General features: G+C 42.1%; 1 protein-coding gene across 1 annotated transcript in view; it reads right to left on the minus strand.

The window, feature by feature from the left end:
• Nucleotides 1-23,217, minus strand: part of GBE1 (1,4-alpha-glucan branching enzyme 1) — a 162,157-nt gene extending 138,940 nt beyond the window's left edge. Inside the window, 1 exon segment of the mRNA XM_083498636.1 lies at nucleotides 20,476-23,217. Within this exon segment, the coding sequence (XP_083354762.1) occupies nucleotides 20,476-20,567 (92 nt within the window). The 5' untranslated portion in view covers nucleotides 20,568-23,217.
• Nucleotides 23,218-24,781: the final 1,564 nt, after the last annotated feature.

Below are 24,781 nucleotides of genomic sequence, written 5' to 3' on the forward strand. Positions count from 1 at the left end.
CTACCAAAAAGCTTCAATACTGCTTCAGAAGCCAAAGAAAGAAAAAGCTTAAGTCATCATTAAGAATGTGAAAGAAAAATTACTGTATGGAGTAGGTGGATCCATTCATCATCCCCGGTACACAACATAATTTGTCAGTGGAGATTCAGACACATCAGCATCTAATAGAACACTTCTGGTTCAGGTTGTCAAGTTTCCAAAAACACTTAGATATACTTGAGAGGAAGTTACCCTTTGTCCAGCTGTAAAGATTCCCTGCTACTTAAAATAGCCTTGTTAAGTTAGGGCTGCCATAAGTCCGGATTTTGCTGGACATTTCCAGGATTTGTCCAGCGGAAATTGTGTCTGTGCGGAATTTCAAAAAATCACCCAAATGTTCAGGAATCCCAGATGCTTGGCAACCCATTTGTTGGCAGGCACCACGGTCGGGAGGCGCCCTGATGGCCTTAAAAGATAAAAGCAGCTGGCAAACGAAGCGGGGCAAGGAGGGAAGGCCTCTTCAGCCACCTCTAAATGTTGCTTGGAGACAGAGGCGGCAGCATTGTGAGGGCCTCCCGGCTGCGGCACGTGGTCCAGGGTCAAGCAGGAGCAGCCTGGGCATGGAGGAACAGGAGCAGCGTGGGGAAAGGATTTTCCCAGCCATCATCTGGCACGCTCTAGTGGGGCTTGGATGTGTGGGAAAGCCCCGGTCAGCGGCAGGCCTAGGCAAGACCCCGTGGTGGTACATTTAACATTTTACGGCCCCAGCTGCAGCCCTAAGGTGCTCCTTCATTGCATGGTGGGGCGCTAGTCCCCAGCAAGTTCCAAGCCCCAACCGCAGCCCACACCCGGCAGCCCATTAAGGCAGGTGAGGGACGCAGTGGTAACTGCAGCTCCAGAGAGAGCCAACCTGCCACAAGAAAGCCAGGGCCATGAGCCAAGAGGGAGCTGTTTTCCCCAGGTTTCCTTTTCTTTTTTAGGCCTTTCCCCCTCTTTTCTTCCTTTTCTTGTGAGGGGCGCCCTTTTTTTGCTCTTTGGAACATGGCAACACAACTGGGCACGTCAGTTTTGTTGCAAGCATGCTGTGAGAGGCCTCCCTCCACCCCACTCTTGTTTTCGTGGCTAGGGGACACTTTGTCTTGCTACCTGCTTTCTTGAAACTTAGGGCTGAGGGAGGGGCGCCTCATTCGCAGCATGCCTTCCCCTGCCCAGGCCAACATCTCTCTGCCACCTTCAACAGTGACTGCTGCCCACACAGGTCCACTGGGCTGCAGGAGGGAAGCAGCTTTGTTTGCAAGTTTGGGGACGGGGCTTGCCGCACGCGGAGGCCTGGTGCTCTTCTTCAACCTGGTGCTGAGAGGAGAGGCAGCTGTCGAGTCTGCTTCTCTCAGAAGAACCGACGGCAGAAACAGAAGAAGGGGGGGGCATTTTCAAGTAGGGTTGCCATAGGTCTGGGTTTTTGTTCTTTGGAATATGCCAACCCTAGGGACCTAGTAACATTAGTATCAATTGGATGCTAACTTTCCATGACAAAGAGGTAGTCATGATGCCATCAGAGAAGGGGAAGAGGAGCTGCTTCTGGACATCAAGGAAGGAAGGAATATACATAGCATGCAGAAAGTCCCAGGTTTAATACCTGGGATGACCAGCCGTAAAGATGTAAGAGGACTTCTAAGTGTGCATCTAACCTGAAACCCTAGACACCCAATGTCAGTAAGGATGAATGGACCAATGGTCCACCCTCTATAAGGGGGCTTCATACAGCATTTTATTTGTTTGTACACCACCCTTCATCCGAAAGTCACACGGCGGTTCACAACATAAAAATACAAAATCACATAACAAAAAAAACCAACCCCAATAACAAACCAATAACCTCCCTCCCACAGTGTTTATATTTTCATTCAAGGATCTGAGCTTGGGAACACTAAATGCTTATGAATGAGCTACATCATAGCTATGAAAATATTATTCATGCATGGCACCTTGCCTTTCATTTTGTAAAAGCAACAGATTTCTTCACCGTGTTTATAAAACAGATCAGAATGAATGATGTGGCTGTTCCCGTTTGGAACTGGATATACATTGTCAATCAAGATACACATTTTATACCAAGAACTACAGTCTACAGAGTAAAAAGAGCCATTTGCATGATTCCAAGATGAGACGCACCAACTCCGGGCAAAAAACATGCTGGTAGCAACATACCTATATTGAAAACCAAACTGAGAACAACCTGTCTAGGGCAGATGGCACATGATATGCACCTACTAGTTCAACTGTGATATCACCCAAAATAAGGATAAATAACCAGGACAATAGGTGCTGATACTGTGGCTCAGCTGCTGACCTAGCTGCTTTCAGAAGGACAAAATACATGGCCAGCCAGAAGTATTAATTCATACAGTCTAATCAAACACATACGGCAAAAGACTTTGGTTTGCTTGACTTTACACCATAGAACTGAATGCACTTGCTTTTTCCCCCCAGAACATCATAGATATTCCAACATTTATCTCCATTGATATGGAAGTATACATTGAAACTTGGTCCTGGTGTAAAGTACTTCTGTTTCTCACTGTTAAAAGGGTCATGAGCCTTCCTTTAGAAAACTGAACTATTTAATAGAGAAACAGGGTAGGCTGACTGAGGGGATGGATTGTAACAGGGCTTCCTAACCTTTTCAATGGTGTGAAGATAGATAAATTTATCTAACTGCATTTTCATATATACATGGAAAAAAATGGAACCAGCAAAAATGGATCCAGCCATGGTTGCTTCTATGACCTTGCCTGCAGTCAATGTTCCATCCATCACTGCTTTATGGCAAAAGATGATTGTTTAAGGACTCACCAGCAATCCTGTTCCCTCCTTCACAGCTATCCCAGACTTTTAGTTTGAAATGGGAAAATACCATTTGCCCCCACTCACCACTCCCTCAGTCTTTAAAGATATAGGCTTGAGCCATAAGGTAACTTAAGGAGATGTGTAGAAGGAAATTACCCATGCCTACCAACACCAACAGCCCCCTGCATTCCATTTCACATTGTTCAGGAGGGTCTGCCAAAGCTCCAGAGAGACTTGGGTAGAGTGGGGTGGGGGGTTTTGCGGAAGAGGGAGAAAACCTTGCCTTTCATGAGCTGCCTTTTGAAAGTTCAGCTATAGTGACTGCATTCTCCATTAAAAAAATAAAGTAGCTCAATAAATTACACAAATGCTTTCAGTTTGAGAGACATCCACTTATACCGCTCTGCTCCCAAGCAACTTTTAAAAGCACATTTTTAATGGATTAAAATAAACCGCATAAATTTTATTTTTATGTGATGTATCAATAATATATCACATAAAAATAAAATTTAGACTGTTATACTATGGCATTTTTGACCATATGTCAAAATTAATCTTGCAGAATACTTTTCATCCTGGATTCAAAGCTGATTCTCCATAAAGACGAGAGATTTCTGGACTACAGCTGCCATCACCCCAACCATTTGCCATGTTGACTGGGGTCTATGGGACTTGGGGTCCAACCACAAATGGGGGAGCACAGGATCTCCATCTCCTATGTAGACAATATCCCAAGTTTTTCCATTTTCTTTAACACAACATTTCCAATGTCACCTTAGCATGATCTTTACTGTAATTAAGAGATTAGCTATATTAAAACCCTGAGAGCCAATGTGACTGAAGTCTACAATGCACATATTAGCGCATTCATCAATATACTTTAATAAAATTCAAGTTCACTGACATGCTTTCAAGCAACAGAGCACCCTCAATGAGGTGGTTTCTGCATACTAATTTGAGAATTTAGACTCCCTATAGATTTATATTATAGAATTAAAGCATCAAGATCCACATAAAAAGAAATGCCATTTTATCACTTCTGTACAATAAAAATGAAATGAAATGCATCCTAGTTCTTTGGAGTCACACTACTGCAACAGAGGAAGGTGGCAGCATTAAGTTACACTACTTCTAAATGCAATATATCATACATAGAGACACACAATTACCATTACCAGTATCCTTTCATGCCACTATTAATTTCTCAGCTTCTTTGCATCTGCCATTAAGGAACAACACAATGGAACCATACTCCATGTTGTGCTGCTAGCGTAGATGCAATATTCATTTTCTAACCATGGGGATGGGTGATGTGGGCTTTGCACATTTCATTCTCTCCCCCTGAACACAAATTCCCCCCTCGTTTCCAATTTCACTTTAAAACTGATATAGTGAAAGTAGAGATGTGAAAGCCTGGGGGGGAAACAGACACCTCCTCCTCCCACCCCCGGGAATAAGACTCCCCCCCCCCACAAAAAAGCCTTGTTTGGATTTGGGGGAAATGGAGGGAAAGATTGCAGATTTTTTTTATCGGAATGATGAACAAAATGATTCCCACAAAATGATTTCTAGAAGTCTAACGCAGGCATCCCCAAACTCGGCCTCCAGATGTTCTGGGACTACAATTCCCATCATCCCTGACCACTGGTCCTGTTAGCTAGGGATGAAGGGAGTTGTAGTCCCAAAACATCTGGAGGGCCAAGTTTGGGGATGCCTGGTCTATCGGAAAGACTTTTGTTCTAGCTTTAAAATAAAAAGTCATCTCCACCACTGCTGCAAACCCATTCAAAAGTCAGTTCAATTCATTCTAAGGATTGTTGCTTATTAGAGTTTATCAACAGCAGTCCTAAAATACATAGAGATTAATTTATTTAACTTTTTTTGTTTTACCTAGAACAGTGCAAAATGTTAATAGAAAACAAAGTTTAAAAACAAGTACATACAATAAAAATCATGCATCTACATAAACAAAAACATTTTAGAACATGTCTACAACAGCAGAGCAAAGCCGCCTGATCCAACCTTTTACATTAATGTATTAACCTTTTTTAAAAAATAGATTTATCCATCTTCCCTTTCCCAAGCAAACCAGCATATTAATACCACATTCCAGTTTCTGTCGACTGAGTTTATTAATGCAAAAATCCATATCCTTGTAGTCTGGATTCAACAAAAGTCAAGGCAAAAGTAGCAATCCTACTAATTGTACATTTTCTCACTCACTGCAGGAATAAGAAATCACAAGAGAGTTTCCTGGCACGTTGTGCCTGTTGCAAAACACAAACACCACAATGTAGGATTTCAAAAGGATCCAAGCATGTATAACCATGCCTGATTACAGGAACAGGGCTCCCTACCACCACCTTTATATTTTATTTTGAGCAAATGTGCAGAAAGCCCTGAAAGAGGCCCTACCCTTCGGTTCTCACATCTCAAGCTTAAGTACACACATGTCGTACACATATTTCAAATATGGTGGCATTCACCGCACACTTCAGCTAGATTGTTTGTTATGCAGTTTATGTTTTATCAGTGTTCACACAAGAATCAAGATTATCCCAAGCAAACTCAAAAGTTGACAGGTTCCTACATTTCAAAGGAAAGTTCTGTTTACGCTTTTCCCCCAGTCATGACACTTATGAACTGTAACTCGTTAATTCATTAAGTACCAGTGCTCCATTTTTACATATTAAGACTCAGCTGACAGCTTGTGCGTGGACATGTTAGAACTTTGAATCCACTACAAAGACATCCCTTTTGAAATACCTAATTGAAATTGTGCATTCTAGTTCTGGTGTGCTCTCAGGTGGGTGTTTACTAGGGGTCAGAACTTCTCGTGCATGCAAATAGGTTTGTTTTTTGAAATATCTGCAAGACATTATTTATTATTATTAATTATTATTATTATTATTTATTATTATTATTTTAACCCCGCCCATCTGGCTGGGCTTCCGCAGCCACTCAGGGCGGCTTCCAACAGAATTGATGATAATAATATAAAAAAGCGATAAAACATCAGACATTAAAAACTTCCCTAAACAGGGCTGTTGACACCCCATTGCCAGCCTGTAACTCCCACTCTTCCTTTAATCCACATTTTCCCTTTTGCAGCATCTCAGTTACCTGTTTTGCAGTATTAAGTCTCCATTTGGAAGCTCCCATGCAGAAAAACAATTTGTCCCCTTCTATCACATGCACTTCAAAAATGTGAAAAAACTCCTCCTAGCTCTTTAATCAAAATGAATCTGTGGAAGTTCTAAGGGTGCCCAACTGAACCAAGACTTCAGACTTCTGTTAGGTGGCAGGTACCCATGGAAAATGAAAGGGAAAGAGAGACAGAGAATGGAGCTCGTTCCCAGCTACAACCCAGTAACAGGAAAAGCTCTAATGGGGATGAGGAAGTATCTCAAAGAAACTGTCGAGGGGTTGTGTACTACCAGGCGTCCATTCTTGCCAACTCAAAGAAGGCAGGAGAACCTAAATCAGTTCAAATTGGTAAGCAGAAGTCAGAGAAATAAATAGCAGAGGACAAGGTCCTTGCTTTCAGCACTTTTTTTAAAAAAAAGAAAAACCTAATGATACATTCAGAACAGCAGCTTTTTGTCAGATGCCCTGAGGTCTCTACTGGCCCATTAGAGCACAGATGAGCAGAAGAAACACTGGTGGCTCAGCTACATTAGTCAAAAAACAGTGTTTCGAAGGTGTTCTAAACATGCAACACCAGCAACATGTAGAGCAAAAAACTTTTCTACGTGATGTTCCATAGCATTTTTTTCTTTTGTTGTAACTGTTTAATTTCTGACTTATTTATAATTTTTTTCCTGTGTAGATCCACCCTGGGTCTTCTGGTGGATCTGAGTAATATACCGTAGATCAGCCAGGGTTCTAGTAAAAACAAAATGTAGATCTCACCAGACTGAGATCTGCTCACCCCTGCCTTACAGATAAAGGCTCCATTAGGAATCTAAGATGCTTAAAGGCATTCGCTATACATATGATAGGCTTTTTCATCAAGACGCCAAACTTGCTGGATTTTATGAATTTCATCAACTGTAGACACAGCAAAAGGTTTAGGTGCAGTCTTTTAAAGAGAACAACATCTGTTGATTTCAGACCCTGTTTCTCTTCGAACCATAAGAGACGAAAGCTCTAGATCAGGCTTTCTATACATTTTTAAATATGCACAGTTTTATATTGGTAACAGAATCCATCTTTTCTTGATACACACACCCCTGCCAACAAGACAGGGCAAAAGGTTGCTGTAGCAATAGCTGGTGGTTTGGGCTACATGATTTCCTTCTAAGCACTTACTGTATGAAAATATCCTCTTTTTAAAATGACCCCACTACAGAATTGGACAATTCTAGTTTGCTTCCAAGCACGCTGGAGAAGAATAACAGAGCTTTAGTTTCTAGTTCACATCTATGATAGAAGGAAAAAACCATTTTTGACTATAATATCTTTCTAACATGCTGGTCTTCTTCCAGCCATAGGCTGAATGCTCAAGGACTTATACTGTGGTACCTTGGGTTACAGACACTTCAGGTTACAGAGTCTGCTAACCCAGAAATAGTACCTCAGGTTAAGAATTTTACCTCAGGATAAGAACAGAAATCGCACACTAGCGGCGCAGCAGCAGCGGGAGGCCCCATTAGCTAAAGTGGTAACTCAGGTTAAGAACAGACCTCCGCAACAAATTAAGCTATTAACCTGAGGTACCACTGTAGAGGTTCAAAGCTAGCATGATCTAATCAAGGCTTTAGAATGTACTATGTAACATGTGCCTTTTTGATCAGGGAAGCAGCCTAGAGTGCTGAGTACTTAGAACTTTTTATAAGAAGGCGGGAATATAGCAGAAAATGCACCAATTAAGACAAAAATGCAATCTATAATAAAAATGCACATATAAAAGCTTCTTCCTGAGCCTATACTTTTCTTTCATGCAGATCGTTCCTAGCATCTTCAACACAGGAATGCTGTCTATGATAATTAAAAATCCCTCCTGTTCTTAATTTCACTGATTTAACTTCTATGTGGTCATTTATGATGCCTTGGCAAAGTGTGTAGATTTGCAATTCATCCAGGATTTTAGCCACTTCCCAGAGGAGACCAAGAAAATGCGAGTGATCTTTAGAATGGCTCATTTTCATGCAGCAGAGTGAGAAACCCCAGCATGCAGAGCACGACTGCAAATTTCCCCACATGGACTTAGAAACAATTAAGGCTAGTAGTGCTGCTCTGGGCAGACTATTTGCTCGATCCTGGAATAGCTTTCTGAAGACTCTGACACAGCAGTCATAGCATGTGTAACAGTCTATTGCCACATAACTCACATACCAGGTAGTTTGAAACCACAAACACACAAACCCCATACGCACACACGTTATATATACATAGTTTTCTATTTTGTGCTTAGCACTGGGTGTTTTATTGCTTTATATTCTTTGCAAACACTGTGCTGCATAATGGCAGTTTCCTAACTTCTAGCTCCTCTTAAGGTAAGATATAGAAAGCACAGCTTTTTGCTTTCCATTATATCTCTGAGTTTTCAATCCTATATTTACAGTGGTACCTCCGGTTACAATCTTAATTCGCTCTGGAGGTCCATTTGTAAACTGAAACCGTTCTTAACCTGAGGCGCGCTTTCGCTAATGGCGTCTCCGGCTGCTGCCGCGCCACCGGCACGCAACTTCCGCTCGCATCCCGGGCAACATTTGCAACCGGGAGCATCTACTTCCGGGTTAGCGGAGCTCATAACCCAAAGCATTCGTAAGGAGGGTGGTACATAACACGAGGTCCCACAGTACCTGAAAACAGAGGAAGTTGTCATGCCCTGAGTCAGACCATTGGTCCATTTCGTTCAGCACTGCCTACACTGACTGGCAACAACTCTCCAAGGATTCAGGGGACTTTCCCAGCTCTACATAGAGATGCCAATAATTGACCTGGAACCTTTTGGGTACAAAGCATCTGTTCTAGATAGACCTTCCCCAAATACAAGGTTTACAAATCCCATTTAACTCAATGGGACTTACTTCTCAGTAGACATGTATATATGATTGCATTGAAAATGTTCAATCCTATGCATATTTAATCAATAATAAATCTCTCTAAATAAAATTAATTATACAGTGATACCTCAGGTTAAGTACTTCATTCGTTCCGGAGGTCCGTACTTGACCTGAAACTGTTCTTAACCTGAAGCACCACTTTAGCTAATGGGGCCTCCTGCTGCTGCCGCGCCGCCGGAGCATGATTTCTGTTCTCATCCTGAAGCAAAGTTCTTAACCTGAAGCACTATATCTGGGTTAGCGGAGTCTGTAACCTGAAGCGTATGTAACCTGAAGCGTATGTAACCCGAGGTACCACCGTACAGGAATATGACCTTGGGTCACATGTTCCAGTTTCCACAGTTAAACTGCAACAGCATTCTTTAGCCCCAAATCTTTTTGTTTTCTGCTAATATTTGTTATCATTCCACCTTCAGAGTCTGTCTCTTGCTCTCCCAAAACAGCTCTCTCAAGCCCTTGTTATCTCTTTGAACTATGTGAGTTACCGGTCCTTCAGTTAAGTCCCTAGAGAAGGATGGCAATTCTCTTTGAAGGGCTTTTTTCTCAAAATCAAGTGTGCAGGCACATGTATTTTATCCCGCCTTCAGGCCTCAAGAACCAAAAGCAGTTCTCAGAAATTAGAACCCCATTTTAAAAGAATAACAGACGGCCTTAAAGAAACAAAACAAAACAGCAACATAATAGAATGTAATTATCAGAAAAGATTAAAAAAAAAAGCTTTTAAAAACAGGGATTGGGAACATGTGGTCCTTCAGATGTTGTGGGATTACAACTCTCAACCTTAATAGTAAGGTTGGTGAACTTGCTTGAACTTCCAAACTCACCAGCCAGAACATTTCAAATTAAGGCATTATTATTATTTAATTAATCAAAGCTGTGGCTCTACACATGTTCTTTTGCTGCACAAGCTCCAGGCTGGTGCACTGGGAGGTCCCAAGAATTGTCCCACAACACCCTGAATTGAGTGGCTAACATCTAGAGAGAAGCCAGCATTAACTTTTCAGCCACCGGACCAAAACTGGGGCCTCCACTGCAACCCCCCCCCCCATAGCCACACACACTAGCAATGCTTTTCTCTGCTGGTAGAGGGAACTGAGAACTTGCACAACATCCTAATACACACGCACTCAGCCATCAATACAGGGAATAAGGAAGATCATACAGCCAAATTCTACCCACACTTTGAACTTCCATGAGTTAAGTCAGGAGGAAACCAGTTCCTAATCTGCAACTCCAATAGCCTCACTTTGCACCTCAGTTTTCCATTCTTTCTTCCCACCTCTACCCCTGTGTCTGTAAGTCAGCCACTACTATTTGATTTAATCTAACACCACATGGAGTTTTATCCCATATAAAGCAGGCCGCTGAAAAAACTAAGTTGCTGTGTACATAGTTAACAGATTATTGTGGCACCTGCAGGAAATGGCAGTATATTATAAAGGGAGAGGAGCTGTTAGCACAGAAAAGCCTAACAGGCAGCATTTACTGCACTTGTTTGGAACATCATAAAATGCTATAATACTGCAGGCATTAATGGGTCCAACCGCATCATTTACAGTCTTAGTACCAGAAGATGAAAAGTACATCCCAAATTATATGTGGCTTTAGCTCACATAACACTTTGCTATTCGCAAAAGAGTTGCTAGTGGGAGTTCATATTTCACAGAAGAATGTGAATTAAGACTGGAATCCTCACACCACATTGCTGGGAATTCAGTGGAACTGACTTCTGAGTAGACATGGTCAGAACCGGAGTCCAAAACATCTGGAACAGGCATCCCCAAACTCGGCCCTCCAGCTGTTTTGGGACTACAATTCCCATCATCCCTGACCACTGGTCCTGTTAGCTAGGGATGATGGGAGTTGTAGTCCCGGAACAGCTGGAGGGCCGAGTTTGATGATGCCTGATCTGGAAAGTCAGATTCCCTACCACTGGTTTAGATGGTAGTGCTGTGTATAGAGTAAATCCTATTAAGAACCCAAGAAGCAGGCAGACACACAGCACATACATAACACACTGTGATGGCATGTAACTCTACTGCTAAGCCAGTGTACTTCTGATCAACCTGGTGATTCATAAAAAACCCTCCCTGGGCATAAGGGAGAAATAAGAACACAAAATATTAAATGTATATAACATTTGTTTGTTACTCTGTTAAATTAGAACAGTGCCTTGCTATTCTAATTCAGTCTGCTCCTCACAAACAGATTCACCCAGTGATTTATATGAAGCTCGACTATGCAGGCCACCAACCAATAATTCATAAGGAATGTGAATGTATCAAAAGAAAAGCCACCTTTATTAATTTTATTTGTACCCCATTGTCAGGGACCATGCTGAGGAGGGCTGCACTGAGGAAGAATGGTGGGAGCCACCTCCTCCTCCTGATCCTAATCCTGAATCTTCCCAGGAGCAGGAGAACAGTATAGATTTGAAACAGTGGTTTGCAAAGGGGCATAGTTCAGAAGGCAAAAGCTGGGAAATACTAGATTGGGAACAGCTAGCAGAAGAAAGACTAGAAGAGTGATTCACAGTCTCTGGAGAGTATCCACCCCCCTTCTCCAAAGTCATGGAGAGCTCAGATAGTGTCATAACAGAAAGTGTGTAGGTTACAAACTCAGATTACAAAACATAGGAATGATGTAGATTAATAGGGATGGAAGGGGGAGTGACCCTTAATTGGGAGCACCGCCATTCTGGGTAGACGCTTTCTTTTGTTCTTTGCTGTGTTTATTAAAGAAACTAACTGGTAAGAATTCACTTTCATTTGATCTGCTCATTTACGGCCACAGGGGAGGAAGACGATTCCCCAAAGCCTGATGCGCATTCCACAAGCAGCTCAGTCCAATATGTCACCATCACAAGAATCTTTGAGATAAATCAGGTTCAGAGAGAGTCATTCCCTACAATGACTTAACAAGCTTTACAGGTAAAGCTAGAACATGAAACTGGGTTGCACACATTCAAACGTAGCATACAGTCCACTGCAACACACAGGCTTAGGTCAAATATGTCTTTTGCCAATTGTATACAGGAGACTGAAATAAGTGCCAGGTCACAAGCAGAAAATTTAGCCCTTTTAATATGGGCAAAACAGCATCATAGTTAGAAAGAAGTTATTTAGCATCTTTTTTCTTCCTCCCAGATTTGTGATACATAGAGATCCCAATAAAATCTATGTTTTAAAGGGAGTCTGCACATTTATGGAGAAATGGGTTGCGTATAAAAATAAAAGAATTCCACTAATGGGGCTAAATTCTCCTTTTAACTAGCTGAATCTGCAACCTCTATTAACATCAACGTCTGGTAAAATACTAAGAGATTTATAGCCATGAGTTACATTATTGATACTAAATCTCTACTTGTTAGAGAAAAGGTTAGAAACACCAAGGAAAATTCAATGCAAAAAGTTAAATTAATTACTCACTAAAATTTAAAGGAAGTCAATATAAACTTGAAGAATCTAACCATGTCTAGCCTTAAAGGAAGATTCTGAACATGTAGATGTTAGACTGTACTTAAACATAGCTAAAGTAAAATATTTGTAATTAGTAACGTACAACAAGTTATTTATTTAGTTATCTAACCAACTTCATTCTCAGATGAAGTATCAGTTGCATTTATGTAGTAAAAATGCTTAGCATTATTTGTTCTTAGCACTAATTAATTTTTTCTTAGCTCCAAGCTCTGGAGGGTAGAACTTGAACCAATGGCTTCAAGTTACAAGAAAGGAGATTGACTAAATATCAGGAAGAACTTTCTGACAGTAAAAGCTGTTCGACAGTGGAATGAGCTCCCTTGAGAGGTTGTGGGCTTTCCTTCATTGCATGTTTTTAAGCAGAAGTTGGGTGGCCAACTGTCATGGATGCTTTAGCTAAGATTCCTGCATTGCAGGGGGTTGGACTCTATGACCCCTGGGGTGCTTTCCAACTCTATGATTCTATAATAATAATAATAATAATAATAATAATAATAATAATAATAATAATAATAATTTATTATTTATACCCCGCTCATCTGGCTGGGTTTCCCCAGCCACTCTGGGCGGCTTCCAACAGAATATTAAAATACAATAACCTATTAAACATTAAAAGCTTCCCTAAAGAGGGCTGCCTTCAGATGTCTTCTAAAAGTCTGGTAGTTGTTTTTTCTTTGAGATCTGGTGGGAGGGAGTTCCGCAGGGTGGGTGCCACTACCGAGAAGGCCCTCTGCCTCGTTCCCTGTAACTTGGCTTCTCGCAGTGGGGGAATCGCAAGAAGGCCCTCGGCACTGGACCTCAGTGTCCGGGCAGAACGATGTGGGTGGAGACGCTCCTTCAGGTATACTGGACCGAGGCCGTTTAGGGCTTTAAAGGTCAGCACCAACACTTTGAATTGTGGTCGGAAATGTACTGGGAGCCAGTGCTGTTCTTTGAAGACTAGTGTTATTGTTGGGATTTTGCTTATGATAGTTATATGCTCTCGGCAGCTGCTCCCAGTCACCAGTCTAGCTGCCGCATAGCCTAACAGAATAACTTAATACACTCAAATTATGCCTAGGCATCCTAGAAAGTATTGTTATAGATGCAAGGAGACCATTCCTTGGCTAATAACTGTCCAGGATGATTGGTTTACTTTCATCAATGGCAGGAAATGTTCTCATAATAGGTTAGGATCTCCTTCCAGTTTTTGGATTGCAAGATAAATCATAATATGGGAGGGGGCAGAGAAACAGTATGGAGTAAGTTTGATATTACTGAAAAGACCAAAGAATATGCTCTACATGGGGCTGCCTTTGAAGGTAGTATACAAATTCCCAACAGCTGCAAAATGCTACTGCTAGGTCACAGGAAGGTGGGGGAACAGAGCAATGGGGCACAAGACTGATTCTCTATCAGTATCAGTAGTTATCACTGCCTTTCAAAGTGTTGATTTTTAATTGTAAAGTCCTAAATGACTTATGAATAAGTTATTTGAAGGCCCACCTGAACTCATCATAATCTGCTAAGTCACAGATCTGTCTCAAAGTCTCCTGTTATGTACTCAATCCAATTTGTGGGCGAGACACAATTTTGTTGTGGTTCCTAAAATTTTAAACTCCCATCGGATGTGCACATGGCATATACAGTGGTACCTCGGGTTAAGTACTTAATTTGTTCCGGAGGTCCATACTTAACCAGAAACTGTTCTTAACCTGAAGCACCACTTTAGCTAATGGGGCCTCCTGCTGCTGCCGCACCGCCAGAGCCCAATTTCTGTTCTCATCCTGAAGCAAAGTTCTTAACCTGAAGCACTATTTCTGGGTTAGCGGAGTGTGTAACCTGAAGCGTATGTAACCCGAGGTACCACTGTATTCACTATGGATTTTTAAACTGGCTTTAAAAATCCTTTTTCTAACTGCGTTTTTTGTTGAAGGCTTTTTCTACAGAGATATGTTGCAAAATATAGCTCTGTCCATTTGTTTTTATTAAGTGTCTTTAACTCTTAACTGGTCTTTTTAATAGCCGTTAATGCAGCTGCCGTTGTTGATTCTGATTATTTTAAATCATTGCATTTCTTGTGCTTTTAAAATATTGTGAGCTGCTTAAGGGTTGGCTATGCTCAGAAAGGCAACATATAAATAAATTTATAAAGTAAATAAATGCCCTTGTAAAAAAAAATGGAGTGCAGAAAAACCTGTACAAGCCCTGCCTTGACCTCTTCCCCAGGGATGGTTAGGAGAGCAGGCATATATTTTGGGAAAGTACCCGTAATACAACAGCAAATCAGATCCAGATAAGAGCCAATTCTTATTTCCATCCATTACTGCAGCTATTTCAAACACCAGAAATGGTAAAGTGGCAGGAAGGCAGATTCTGTCCTCCTTTGGGCAGACAAGTGTGTGCAGCAAGGAAGATTGTCCAATAGTGCTCTAGCAGCTCTAATTTCTGACATGGAAATAAGTGCTCTTCAGCTCAAAAATGCACATGATTTTAATTGCACCTACTTCCATGTATTGAGATCAATGAAACAGTTAAGCTAATGACAAAAGTCATTTACCCAACAGGAGAGAATGTGATAGCTCATTCAGGCATTTGTTAACTGAACAGTTTGCATTAATGCAGCTTTAAAGAGGACAGGCATTACATTCGTGCACACCAAAACACTGCCCAAAGCCCTCGGCACAAGCAGTAAGGCCTCATTTCTACTCACATTCACTAGTTTAAACCAGATACAGAGATTGTCAACCAATTGCTACTACGGCCATAGAGACCATGACAAACAGGAGGGACTTGGGGGAAGAGATGAAAAGCATCAGATTCAGGGATCATTTTTGAATGGAAGGCTTGTTACTGTGCTGGGAAAGGTACATGTAGGCTGTTTGTGTTGCTGGTGGGGGGGAGTGTTTATTCTGTTAATTATTAATTAAATAATAATAATAATAATAATAATAATAATAATAATAATAATAGGAATAATAAGAATAATAAGAATAATTTTATTATTTTTACGCTGGCCAACTGACTGAGTTGCCCCAGTCACACAGGGCGGCCAAGGGAATTAGACTGTTGGTCCTTGGATAAAGGAACAGTTGCTTATATATTTTCTTTAACTGAAGAGATTAATGCAGTATCACTGCCAGTCACACAATAAAGACATGCCTGTTTAAGGATGTTCATATATTTAAAACAACATACCACTCAATAACAGTTACACACACAGTGCCAAAAAAATCACCAAGAATGGAGCCTGGATCGGCATAAGAACTGCATAAGCTAATATATGTATACATGCAAAATTAGAAACAATTAGCATCATTTAAACAGAAATGCATCTCACCATAGTGGAGGAGACTGACCAGTGAGCCTGCTCAGTCTGCTTCCCAGGTGCTAATTCAAAGTCTTTGCTCTCCCTTTCTATTCAGTTATTTAGCAAATTTATAACCCACACATCACAAAATAGTCCCAGGGCAGGAATACAGATAATATTAGAACCATAATTAGTTTTTTTTATGATTCTTTATCTTTAAACTGGGCTTCTCTGGATAGGAGTTTAAAATCTCCTGGTTATTCTAAATGTCTTTGAATCTCAAATTTTGCAACAAATACTACCCAACAAAATGTCTAACATAACAAAACAACCAGATAGCTGTGCACAAAAATGTCAAAGACTGAGCCTCTTGCATTGCATGACCTCTTGCTCCCATTGTTTACATTTTATACCCATGTTTCTTTATGTATATATAAATAAATAAGGTTCACACATTTACCATCTGCAGTAATTGATAAAAAAGGTAAAAAATAAACAAAGGTGAATGCTCTGTGTTGCCAGGAATATTTTTGTGTGTGTGTGTGTGTGTGTGTGTGTGTGTGTGCATTTATTCAAATCTGCATAAATTTTATTGATTTTAGTGTGTGTTGAAATAGGGCCATTTTTTAAAGGGGAATGCTGTGATTTGCCAGCAAGACTCAGAATGCTCAGTTTATGATCCATTTGGGATAGCAGGATTGGTAGAGCATGAGACTCTTAATCTCAGGATCATGAGTTGAAGCCCCATGTTGGGCAATAGATTCCTGCATTGTAGGGGGGTGGACTAGATGGCCCTTGTGGTCCCTTCCAACTCTACCAATCTATGATTCTCTGTTGTATATAATGTTATTTGGGCCTGTGTCAACTTCATGTTAAGTTGTTTTACTTTTACAGTGGTATCTCGTGTTACATACACTTCAGGTTACATACGCTTCAGGTTACACTCTGCTAACCCAAAAATAGTGCTTCAGGTTAAGAACTTTGCTTCAGGATGAGAACAGAAATCGTGCTCCGGCAGCACGGCAGCAGCAGGAGGCCCCATTAGCTAAAGTGGTGCTTCAGGTTAAGAACAGTTTCAGGTTAAGAACGGACCTCCGGAATGAATTAAGTACTTAACCCGAGGTACCACTGTATAGTCTTGCTTTGTCATACCACCAAGTTCACCCATTGATTGGTGCACTGAAAACCAATGGTTTTAAACCTATGCAAATATAAACATCCATGTTCTTTTAATTACTGACATTAAATGTCAACTTTTATTGTTACTATACAAACCCGGAGGAGGGTTTATGCTCAGTTAATTATTGGATTTGGGAAGTTCCATTCTAATTGGTGAATGATGCCATATATAAAAATCTTAAAACTAAACATAACAGTTTAGTTTTCAGTTTAATGTACTATCACAAAGTTCGGCCACTAGTGCTTTTTAATGCTGCTTTGAAAACATGTCATTGCCTTTTTTCCTGGCAAAGCAGTAAAAGAAAGTTTTCTAATCTGCTTGTAAAAGGCTCCTATGGCAGTTAATAGTAGAAAATTATAACCAATTGTGCCTGAAAAATATACCACACCAAGGCAGGAGAGCAAGTACTCTCAGGTGCTGTTATCATATAAGATAACAGCTGGAAAGTAGTTACGATACTCAGGATAACACTTCATGCATCTGATGAAGCGGACTGTAGTAAATTTGTTACTCTTGGCAGTGCCACAAGGCTGATTGTTGTTTTCACTGCAGGAGACCAATGCAGCTACTTCCTCTGGAAATTGTATCTGATGAAGTGGACTCTAATCCACAAAAGCTTATACCATCATGAACTTGTTGGTCTTCAGCCTAGTTCGTTCATCAAAATAAAGCCAAACTATGGCTTCCCTGGACGATGTGAACAGGCTGGCTCCTGATGAGTTTAAACAGGATTTTCTCCTCCAGACCCTGGCATAGCTGCTGCACTGCCCTGCCATTTCATCTCAGGCCTGTGACACAACACAGCAACGAAGTCAAGGCTTTGTTCTGTTGCTAGATTGTGGTCAAGGAGGAGAGACCCTAATCTAATCATGGTCCTGCACTCAGATACCACACTAAGCCAAACTTGTAATAAAGGGGCCGAGCAACAGCAAAGTTGGTGTTAGCTCCGGTCCAGGAGCCCATACATTTGCATAGTCATAGCTTGGGTTACCTTGAGTCCATGACATGCAAACTAGGCCAATTAAGATACAGTGGTACCTCGGGTTCCGGAGGTCCGTTCTTAACCTGAAACTGTTCTTAACCTGAAGCACCACTTTAGCTAATGGGGCCTCCTGCTGCTGCCGCGCCACTGGAGCACGATTTCTGTTCTCATCCTGAAGCAAGTTCTTAACCCAAGGTACTATTTCTGGGTTGGTGGAGTCTGTAACCTGAAGTGTATGTAACCTGAAGCGTATGTAACCTGAAGCGTATGTAACCCGAGGTACCACTGTACTACAAGACTTTGTTATTTTAGGTGCAACCAACTACTCCTCTGGAAGATGCTCTTCTTTAAAAGTACAGTCTTCTTCTCTCCTCATTTTAACTCTTCTTGGTGAAGAGACAATTATTCTGTACTAGCAAAACTAAAAAACTTCATCAATAAACAGATGGACAGTTTCAGACTGTTGCTATTTTCAAGTGGAACTCAGTCACATCCCAGCAAATCCAGGTTAAGTGCCATTATAGATGACTGGAAGATCTTGCATAACAAAGCCACTTCCCTCAAAGATCAGACTTTTTGCAGTGAGGAAAGTGATGGGGAAATCCCACTGGAAAGGGTGGGATAGCACTTGCTTTGGCACATATAATCTCTCTGGAAACAAATCAAGTGGACTGGAGGAATCCATGATGTACCAAACATACCGTACCCAAGCATACTCTTAGAAGCCACTATGAAATCCCTACAAGTATTGCAATGGGGGGGGGGGCGTTAGCAGCAGCAGGGGATTTCCCTGCTGATGTTTGTAATATTAGAAGGGGGATATCTGGCTGCCATAACAGTCCCCAGTGCAGTGGGAAAGCTGACAGCAGCCAAAAATCCCCACTCCAATATTTCAAATAGCAGCACTTGTCCTTCCCAACTTATGCAGAGAAAAGTAAAGGAGCCCTCAAGGACACTATTGAGGTAAAGTCTAAATCTGCTCTCTGACACTGGGAATCAATTCTGTTCTTATCCATGTCCCCACTCATGCAGAATAAATCATACTATTGTCTAACCTTTCAATCTGCATAACCTCACTGTAGGCTCCATTACTTTATCCCACTAGTCTGACAAAAATGTTAGCCGCTGGCATTTACATATAGATTTATCAATCACTTCTTCAGAGCAGCAGGCACACACACACACACGCGCATACACAACTTTTACCTTACAACAGCTTTGTGAAGTAGGTTAAGCAGAGACAGAACGACTGACTCACTCAGGCCAACCCAGTAAAGCTTCAAGGCAGAGCAGGGATTTTAACCAAGCTCTGATTCTTCCGAATCCAACACTATCCACAACACCAGGCTGCAGTGACCACTGCCCAGTTTATTATCCCTTTTGCTACTCCATGCTCCAGCAAGCAATATGCTTCGGTGAACAGAGAATTTGCCACAAATGTGGAAGACCAATGTTTAAATCCTATTCTGACCACTGCTCTTGGGTGGGTTTTAGCAACTCAGTCCCACAGTCTAAGATACCCATGTATAAAATTGCTGACTGTAATTATTGAAGGCTGCCTCAAACTGCTGCAGAAATCTAAAATAAAAAGTTAAAAATTAAGTTCATAAAGGTTTCTGATCACACTTTCTACAGAACCCTTGCCCCAAATTATTGGTTTCTTTGGGGGGGGGTATTACAGAAGGGTGGGAAGGTGGTGAACTAATATTAGGAGCCCAGTCAAAGAGTGCAAACTCAATGGAGCTTGCATCTGAGTACACATGTCAGGTTGCAAATCGTTAGTGGCAACAGTTTTCATCTCTCCCTCTCAGAGCCCAGTCCTATGCATGTTTACTTAGAAGCCCCACTGTATTCAGTGGAGCTTGGTCCCTTTATAAACGTATTTAGGATCCCAGCCTTGGGCATTGCTCACGGATTATTTAGCGAGGACTCTCCACACACCTTTCCTTGCTGATTCTTTTTTACATACTGAAAACCTCACGGCTCTTTTACCCGGCCGGCAGACAAGAAAAGCTTTTGAAGCGTTGAGGGGGAAAGTCCCTCCCTCTCCACCAGCTAAGGGCAAGAACCAACTTCCAATCCCGTGAGGGCAGCCGGGTGGCTTCACAGGCGTTCCCGTGGAGATGAAGGCTCGCCAATCATGCTCGCCCGCTCCCCGCCAGCGAGGAAGCACGCGACGCACACGCACGGCGGACGCCGGGAAGCGCACGTGAAAGGCAGGGGCTCATGTTGCAACAGAGAGGAGCGCAGGGCGGGTGGCGGAGGGGCTGCAGCCGCTCAGCTGTCCTAGCCGCGGCAGCCCTGCCTTTACTCGGGAGTAAGTCCCTCCTGGACTCCGGAGTGAAAACGCACAGGCAGCTGCAAAGGCAGCAGGTAGAGGAGAAGGAGGTAGTGAAGCCAAGTGAGCCCAGCGGGCAAGAGAAGCTAGCGGGACTTTAGCAAGGCATGCACGGTGCTGCTCCGCAGATAGGGACCTACTCCGGAGGAAGCAAGCAGGACCGAGATGCAAATAAGCGTGACGGTGCAGCTTTTTAGTGTCTGGAGCAGCTGTTTTTGGTTTTTGGAGGGGTGGGCCCGGAGGGGAGATGGGCGGGTGTGAGAGGAGCCCCGAAGCAGCGCGTCCAGGTGCACCAGCTGGTCTCGGTTACCTGCGCTCGAAGTCCTGCTCAAAGGGAGTCAGGTAGGGGTCCTTCTCCAGCAAGCGCTGCAAGTCGGGCGGACTGGGGCTTAGGAAAGCCATCTTTGCAGCAGCAGCGGGAGGATCCGACCTCAGTTGCACCAGGATGTCAGGAGAAGCGGCGCCCTCTCAGCTCCCTATATACATTTGGGTAAGAGGGGTGGGCTGGAAGGGCAAGCGCCGACCTCTCTCCCACCAACCCACCCCCTTTTCGGGATAGGGCTAGGCCGGGTGCCGCCCAGGCTGGGGGAGGGGAAGGGGGTCACCCAGCTGCGCAAGGGAAGGGCTCCAGGAACAAGCAGTTCCGGCCTTGCTAAGAGACTCGAAACCTGCGGCTGCTTCAGGGTTTGCAACGTCCTTGCGACTGAGCATGCTCGGGAAACACGAGCAAGCTCAGTGGTGCGTTCTGAAGCCGCTGCCCTCACTTGGCCCCCTTCACATCCGCCAGGAATTGGTGTTTTGCCTCCGTTATCCAGTACTTTGTACTGAGCAAAGGTGAGCTCCCAGGAGCAGACCAGGAGAAAAGCGATGCCGGTGATAGGCAGTAGACTAATGAAGAGAGGCAGAAGATGCAATCTTAAGCACATTTACTTGGAATTAATATCATTGAACTCGTCGGAATATTTTTCATAATAAACATGCCTACAGTTGGGCATCACCTGGTTTAAGATTTGGTGTGCTGAGTGCAAGTATGGATCACTGGTGGAAATAGGGGTCTTCCTCTGCCAGAGAAGGGGGCAGGGTACCAGTGGGTTCTTGCTGCTCCTCCCACTTTGGGGGTGGGGTGGAGGGTGCCTGCAGAACTCCAGTGCCATCTCGGGTGCCTTCAGCACCCACCAACTCTGCCAGAGAAGTAACAGCTGCAATGAGAGCTCACATAAAGTAGCATAGGAAACCTGAGGTGATGAAACAGGAAGGACTGTCTGTGCCTGGTCACTTTCAACAGCTGTTTCCCAATAAAGGCATATCTCTTTTCCCCTTCCAAGGTCATACTGTCCTATCCTTTCACAGTGCATAGAGCAGCTAAAAGATGGCAGCCTGATCTTCATGCTTCTGGGAGGGAGGTGTGGCGTCCTTGTTCAAATCTTCCAAGTACACTGGTAAAACAGTTGAATGGTTGACTTTACAACTTAATCTTTGTACAGGCCATTCTTTATAAATTGACAAAGTAATGTTCCCCAACTGGATATGCTTCAGGCTGATGTCAAGCAAGACATACTTGTGGCAAATGAAGTTGACAGAGTTTGACAAGAATCATATTGCTAGGAAGGAGGAGAACCAATGTTTTGAATGAGGAACCTGTGGCCCTCCATATGTTGGGGAGCTCTAGCTACCTTTGGTTCCATCAGCGATGATGGGAAATGTAGTCCCACATCTGAAGAACCACAGGTTGCCCAAGCCTGGGTGAGAACTATGGTTTTCAGACATTTCTAATCTGGGAAATCCTTCTAAATCAGCTTGTCTGTCAGAGGGCCAAGAATGAAGGGAAAATCTCATGTAGTGCAGTCTTTCTTAATCTGTAAGCCTGTGGACAGGAAATTATCTCATTGGTTGATTTATTGATTTTATGTATTCACTTTGGGAGCTGCTATTGTTTTTGTTGTTAAAGAGTGACATAAAAATGTTTTAAATAAATAAAATAAAAATCGAAGAGCCATTGCAAATCCTGCAAAATAAGTGCTTTCCCCCCATAGACCTTCATAGACCTGAAACAGAGGGAAGAAATGTTCAATAATCTTCCTGTCTCTCTCTCTCTCCCTGTACCCGAGTTTTTGACTTCAAGTTACACAATTCCAGAAAGTCTTGTGTGTGTCCTAACTTAGGCATTGCAAGCAAATAATAGTGTTTTGCAAGCTCAAACATCTTAACTCTGGAAAAATATCTACTTAACTAAGGAGTGTTGCAAAACTTCTGCATCCTGAATGTCAATAATTTTCATAAAAGTTACATTTTATGTAACATATAATTCTGTGGGAAAATACTTTGCTGTGTTAACTTGTTTTTTCCAGTATATGTACAGTTATGAATACATTAAAATGTTAAATATCTTATTTCATGGCAGAAACAGTTTAAATTACAGGAAGTTTAAATGTTAGGAGGGACTTGTTAAGCATTCAGCACTGGAGCAAGCTGCCTATAATTGCAGATTCTCTGTGCTTGCAGGTTTTAAAGTAAACTTGGATGACATGTATTGGAAATGCTTAGGCAGAAAATATATGCCAATTACATTTAAAATACATTTCATAATGGCAAGAACTAAGCAATCATCTGTATGCATTTTCTTAAGTTGTAAAACATGAGAAATTGTGCTCCTTCATTCATATGTATTTTTGAACCCCTTGGCACACAATTGAAAAGGAAAATATAAATTCAGATGGACACCTCACTTTGCAGTCATGCCACATGGACAGGCAGTGTGGTTAAAGAATTGGGCTGTGGAGACCTGGATTCATATCCCTGCATCAGCAACAAAACTGGTTCTGTTACAATAAGAGTGGCCCAGTCGCACACTTTGGGGACAACCTACTTCACAGGATTGTTTTGAGGCTAAAATGGGATGTGTATGTTACTCAGAGCTTCTTTTAGGATGCAAATGAATGAATTTCTCTAGAAATGTCCCTTGTTTGTCCAAATGTAAGGCTTACATGAGACATTCCTTCATCATTCTAATTTTGAAAAATTACCCTAAGCAAGTATTTTGTTCCTGTAGCTGTACTGGGTGATAATGTTACAGATAGGTAGCCGTGTTGGTCTGCCATAGTCAAAACAAAAAAATCCTTCCAGTAGCACCTTAAAGACCAACTAAGTTAGTTCTTGGTATGAGCTTTCGTGTGCAAGCACACTTCTTCAGATACACTGAAACAGAAGTTGCCAGATCCTTCTATATAGTGAGAAGGTGGGGAGGGGTATTACTCAGAAGGGTGGTGGGAATGGGTGATTGGCAGATAGCTGAGATGAGCCTGTTGACGACTCTTAACGACTGCAATAGGTCTTACAGGAAAAAGCAAGGGGTGAGAAGGTGAGAAATGGCTTTGTCATGTATAATGAGATAAGAATCCAATGTCTTTGTTCAGGCCAGGTCTCTCCATGGTTTTAAGTTTGGTAATGAGTTGTAATTCAGCAGCTTCTCTTTCCAGTCTAATTTCAGCTCATCTCAGCTATCTGCCAATCACCCATTCCCACCACCCTTCTGAGTAATACCCCTCCCCACCTTCTCACTATATAGAAGGATCTGGCAACTTCTGTTTCAGTGTATCTGAAGAAGTGTGCTTGCACACGAAAGCTCATACCAAGAACTAACTTAGTTGGTCTTTAAGGTGCTACTGGAAGGATTTTTTTGTTTTGGGTGATAATGGTGAGTTTTCCCTGAGTATGACTATTGTTGGCTATCACCTACTGAACCTAGTAGCTTGCAGAAAATCTTATAAGTAAAATAGGTGTACTAAAGGCTTCATTTCAATCTTCATAGAAACTTTCAGAAGTTGCAACATGTGTATGATTCAAGAACTTCTATCTTTCGTACACATCCTCCCCCACCCCATCTCTCCAGCTTCAAGAAAATATTGGGTTACATATCTTCACACATCTAGAGCTCTCTACATATAGTGATCCCTGGACAAATGACATCCCCATTCCGACATGAAAAAAATTCTCTGCTGAACAGATACAGGAGTTGACAGCTTTATGTAGGTAAAGCTTCTTTCTTGTTGGAGTAAGGAGAGCATAGAATCAGGTGCCTTCCTCCTACAAGAATTTCTTGTGTGAAAATTATTTCTACATGTATATTAACTCATAGTTCAGGGTCAGGGTGACAAGATGGGACTTGGATTGCCCATCTTGCATCAAATTTTGTACAAGGCATGGACATCAGTACACAAGTTTAAAGAAACTTGGAATATGCCAATATGTGATGGTTGTGACAGTGTGGTTACTTTCTTCTGGATAGTTACCTGGTAGTCATCAGCCAACCTCTTTACCTTGGCCTCTGGCAGTTAAGGAATTTAAATACTATGTGACCCATCTGCTTTGATGAATTTGTATTGTTCTGTCGTATTTTGGAATGGTTTTATATGTGTTAAAGTTGTAGTGATTTTTATCTGTTTTAAATTTGTCTTTTTTACTTGTAACCTGCTCTGGGACGTCATGGTGAAGGGCAAGGAATAGATCTAATAAATAAATGCAATTTGTTTACATTTAGAAATGTTGTTTTGCTCCAGCATGACACTGAATCACAGAGACTAGTTGCGTACTGTGGAAAAATGTGTTCTGAGAGTGCT

Source organism: Podarcis liolepis (assembly GCF_965112155.1).
Source record: "Podarcis liolepis genome assembly, chromosome: 4".
In the NCBI taxonomy this organism is placed as follows: Eukaryota; Metazoa; Chordata; class Lepidosauria; order Squamata; family Lacertidae; genus Podarcis; species Podarcis liolepis.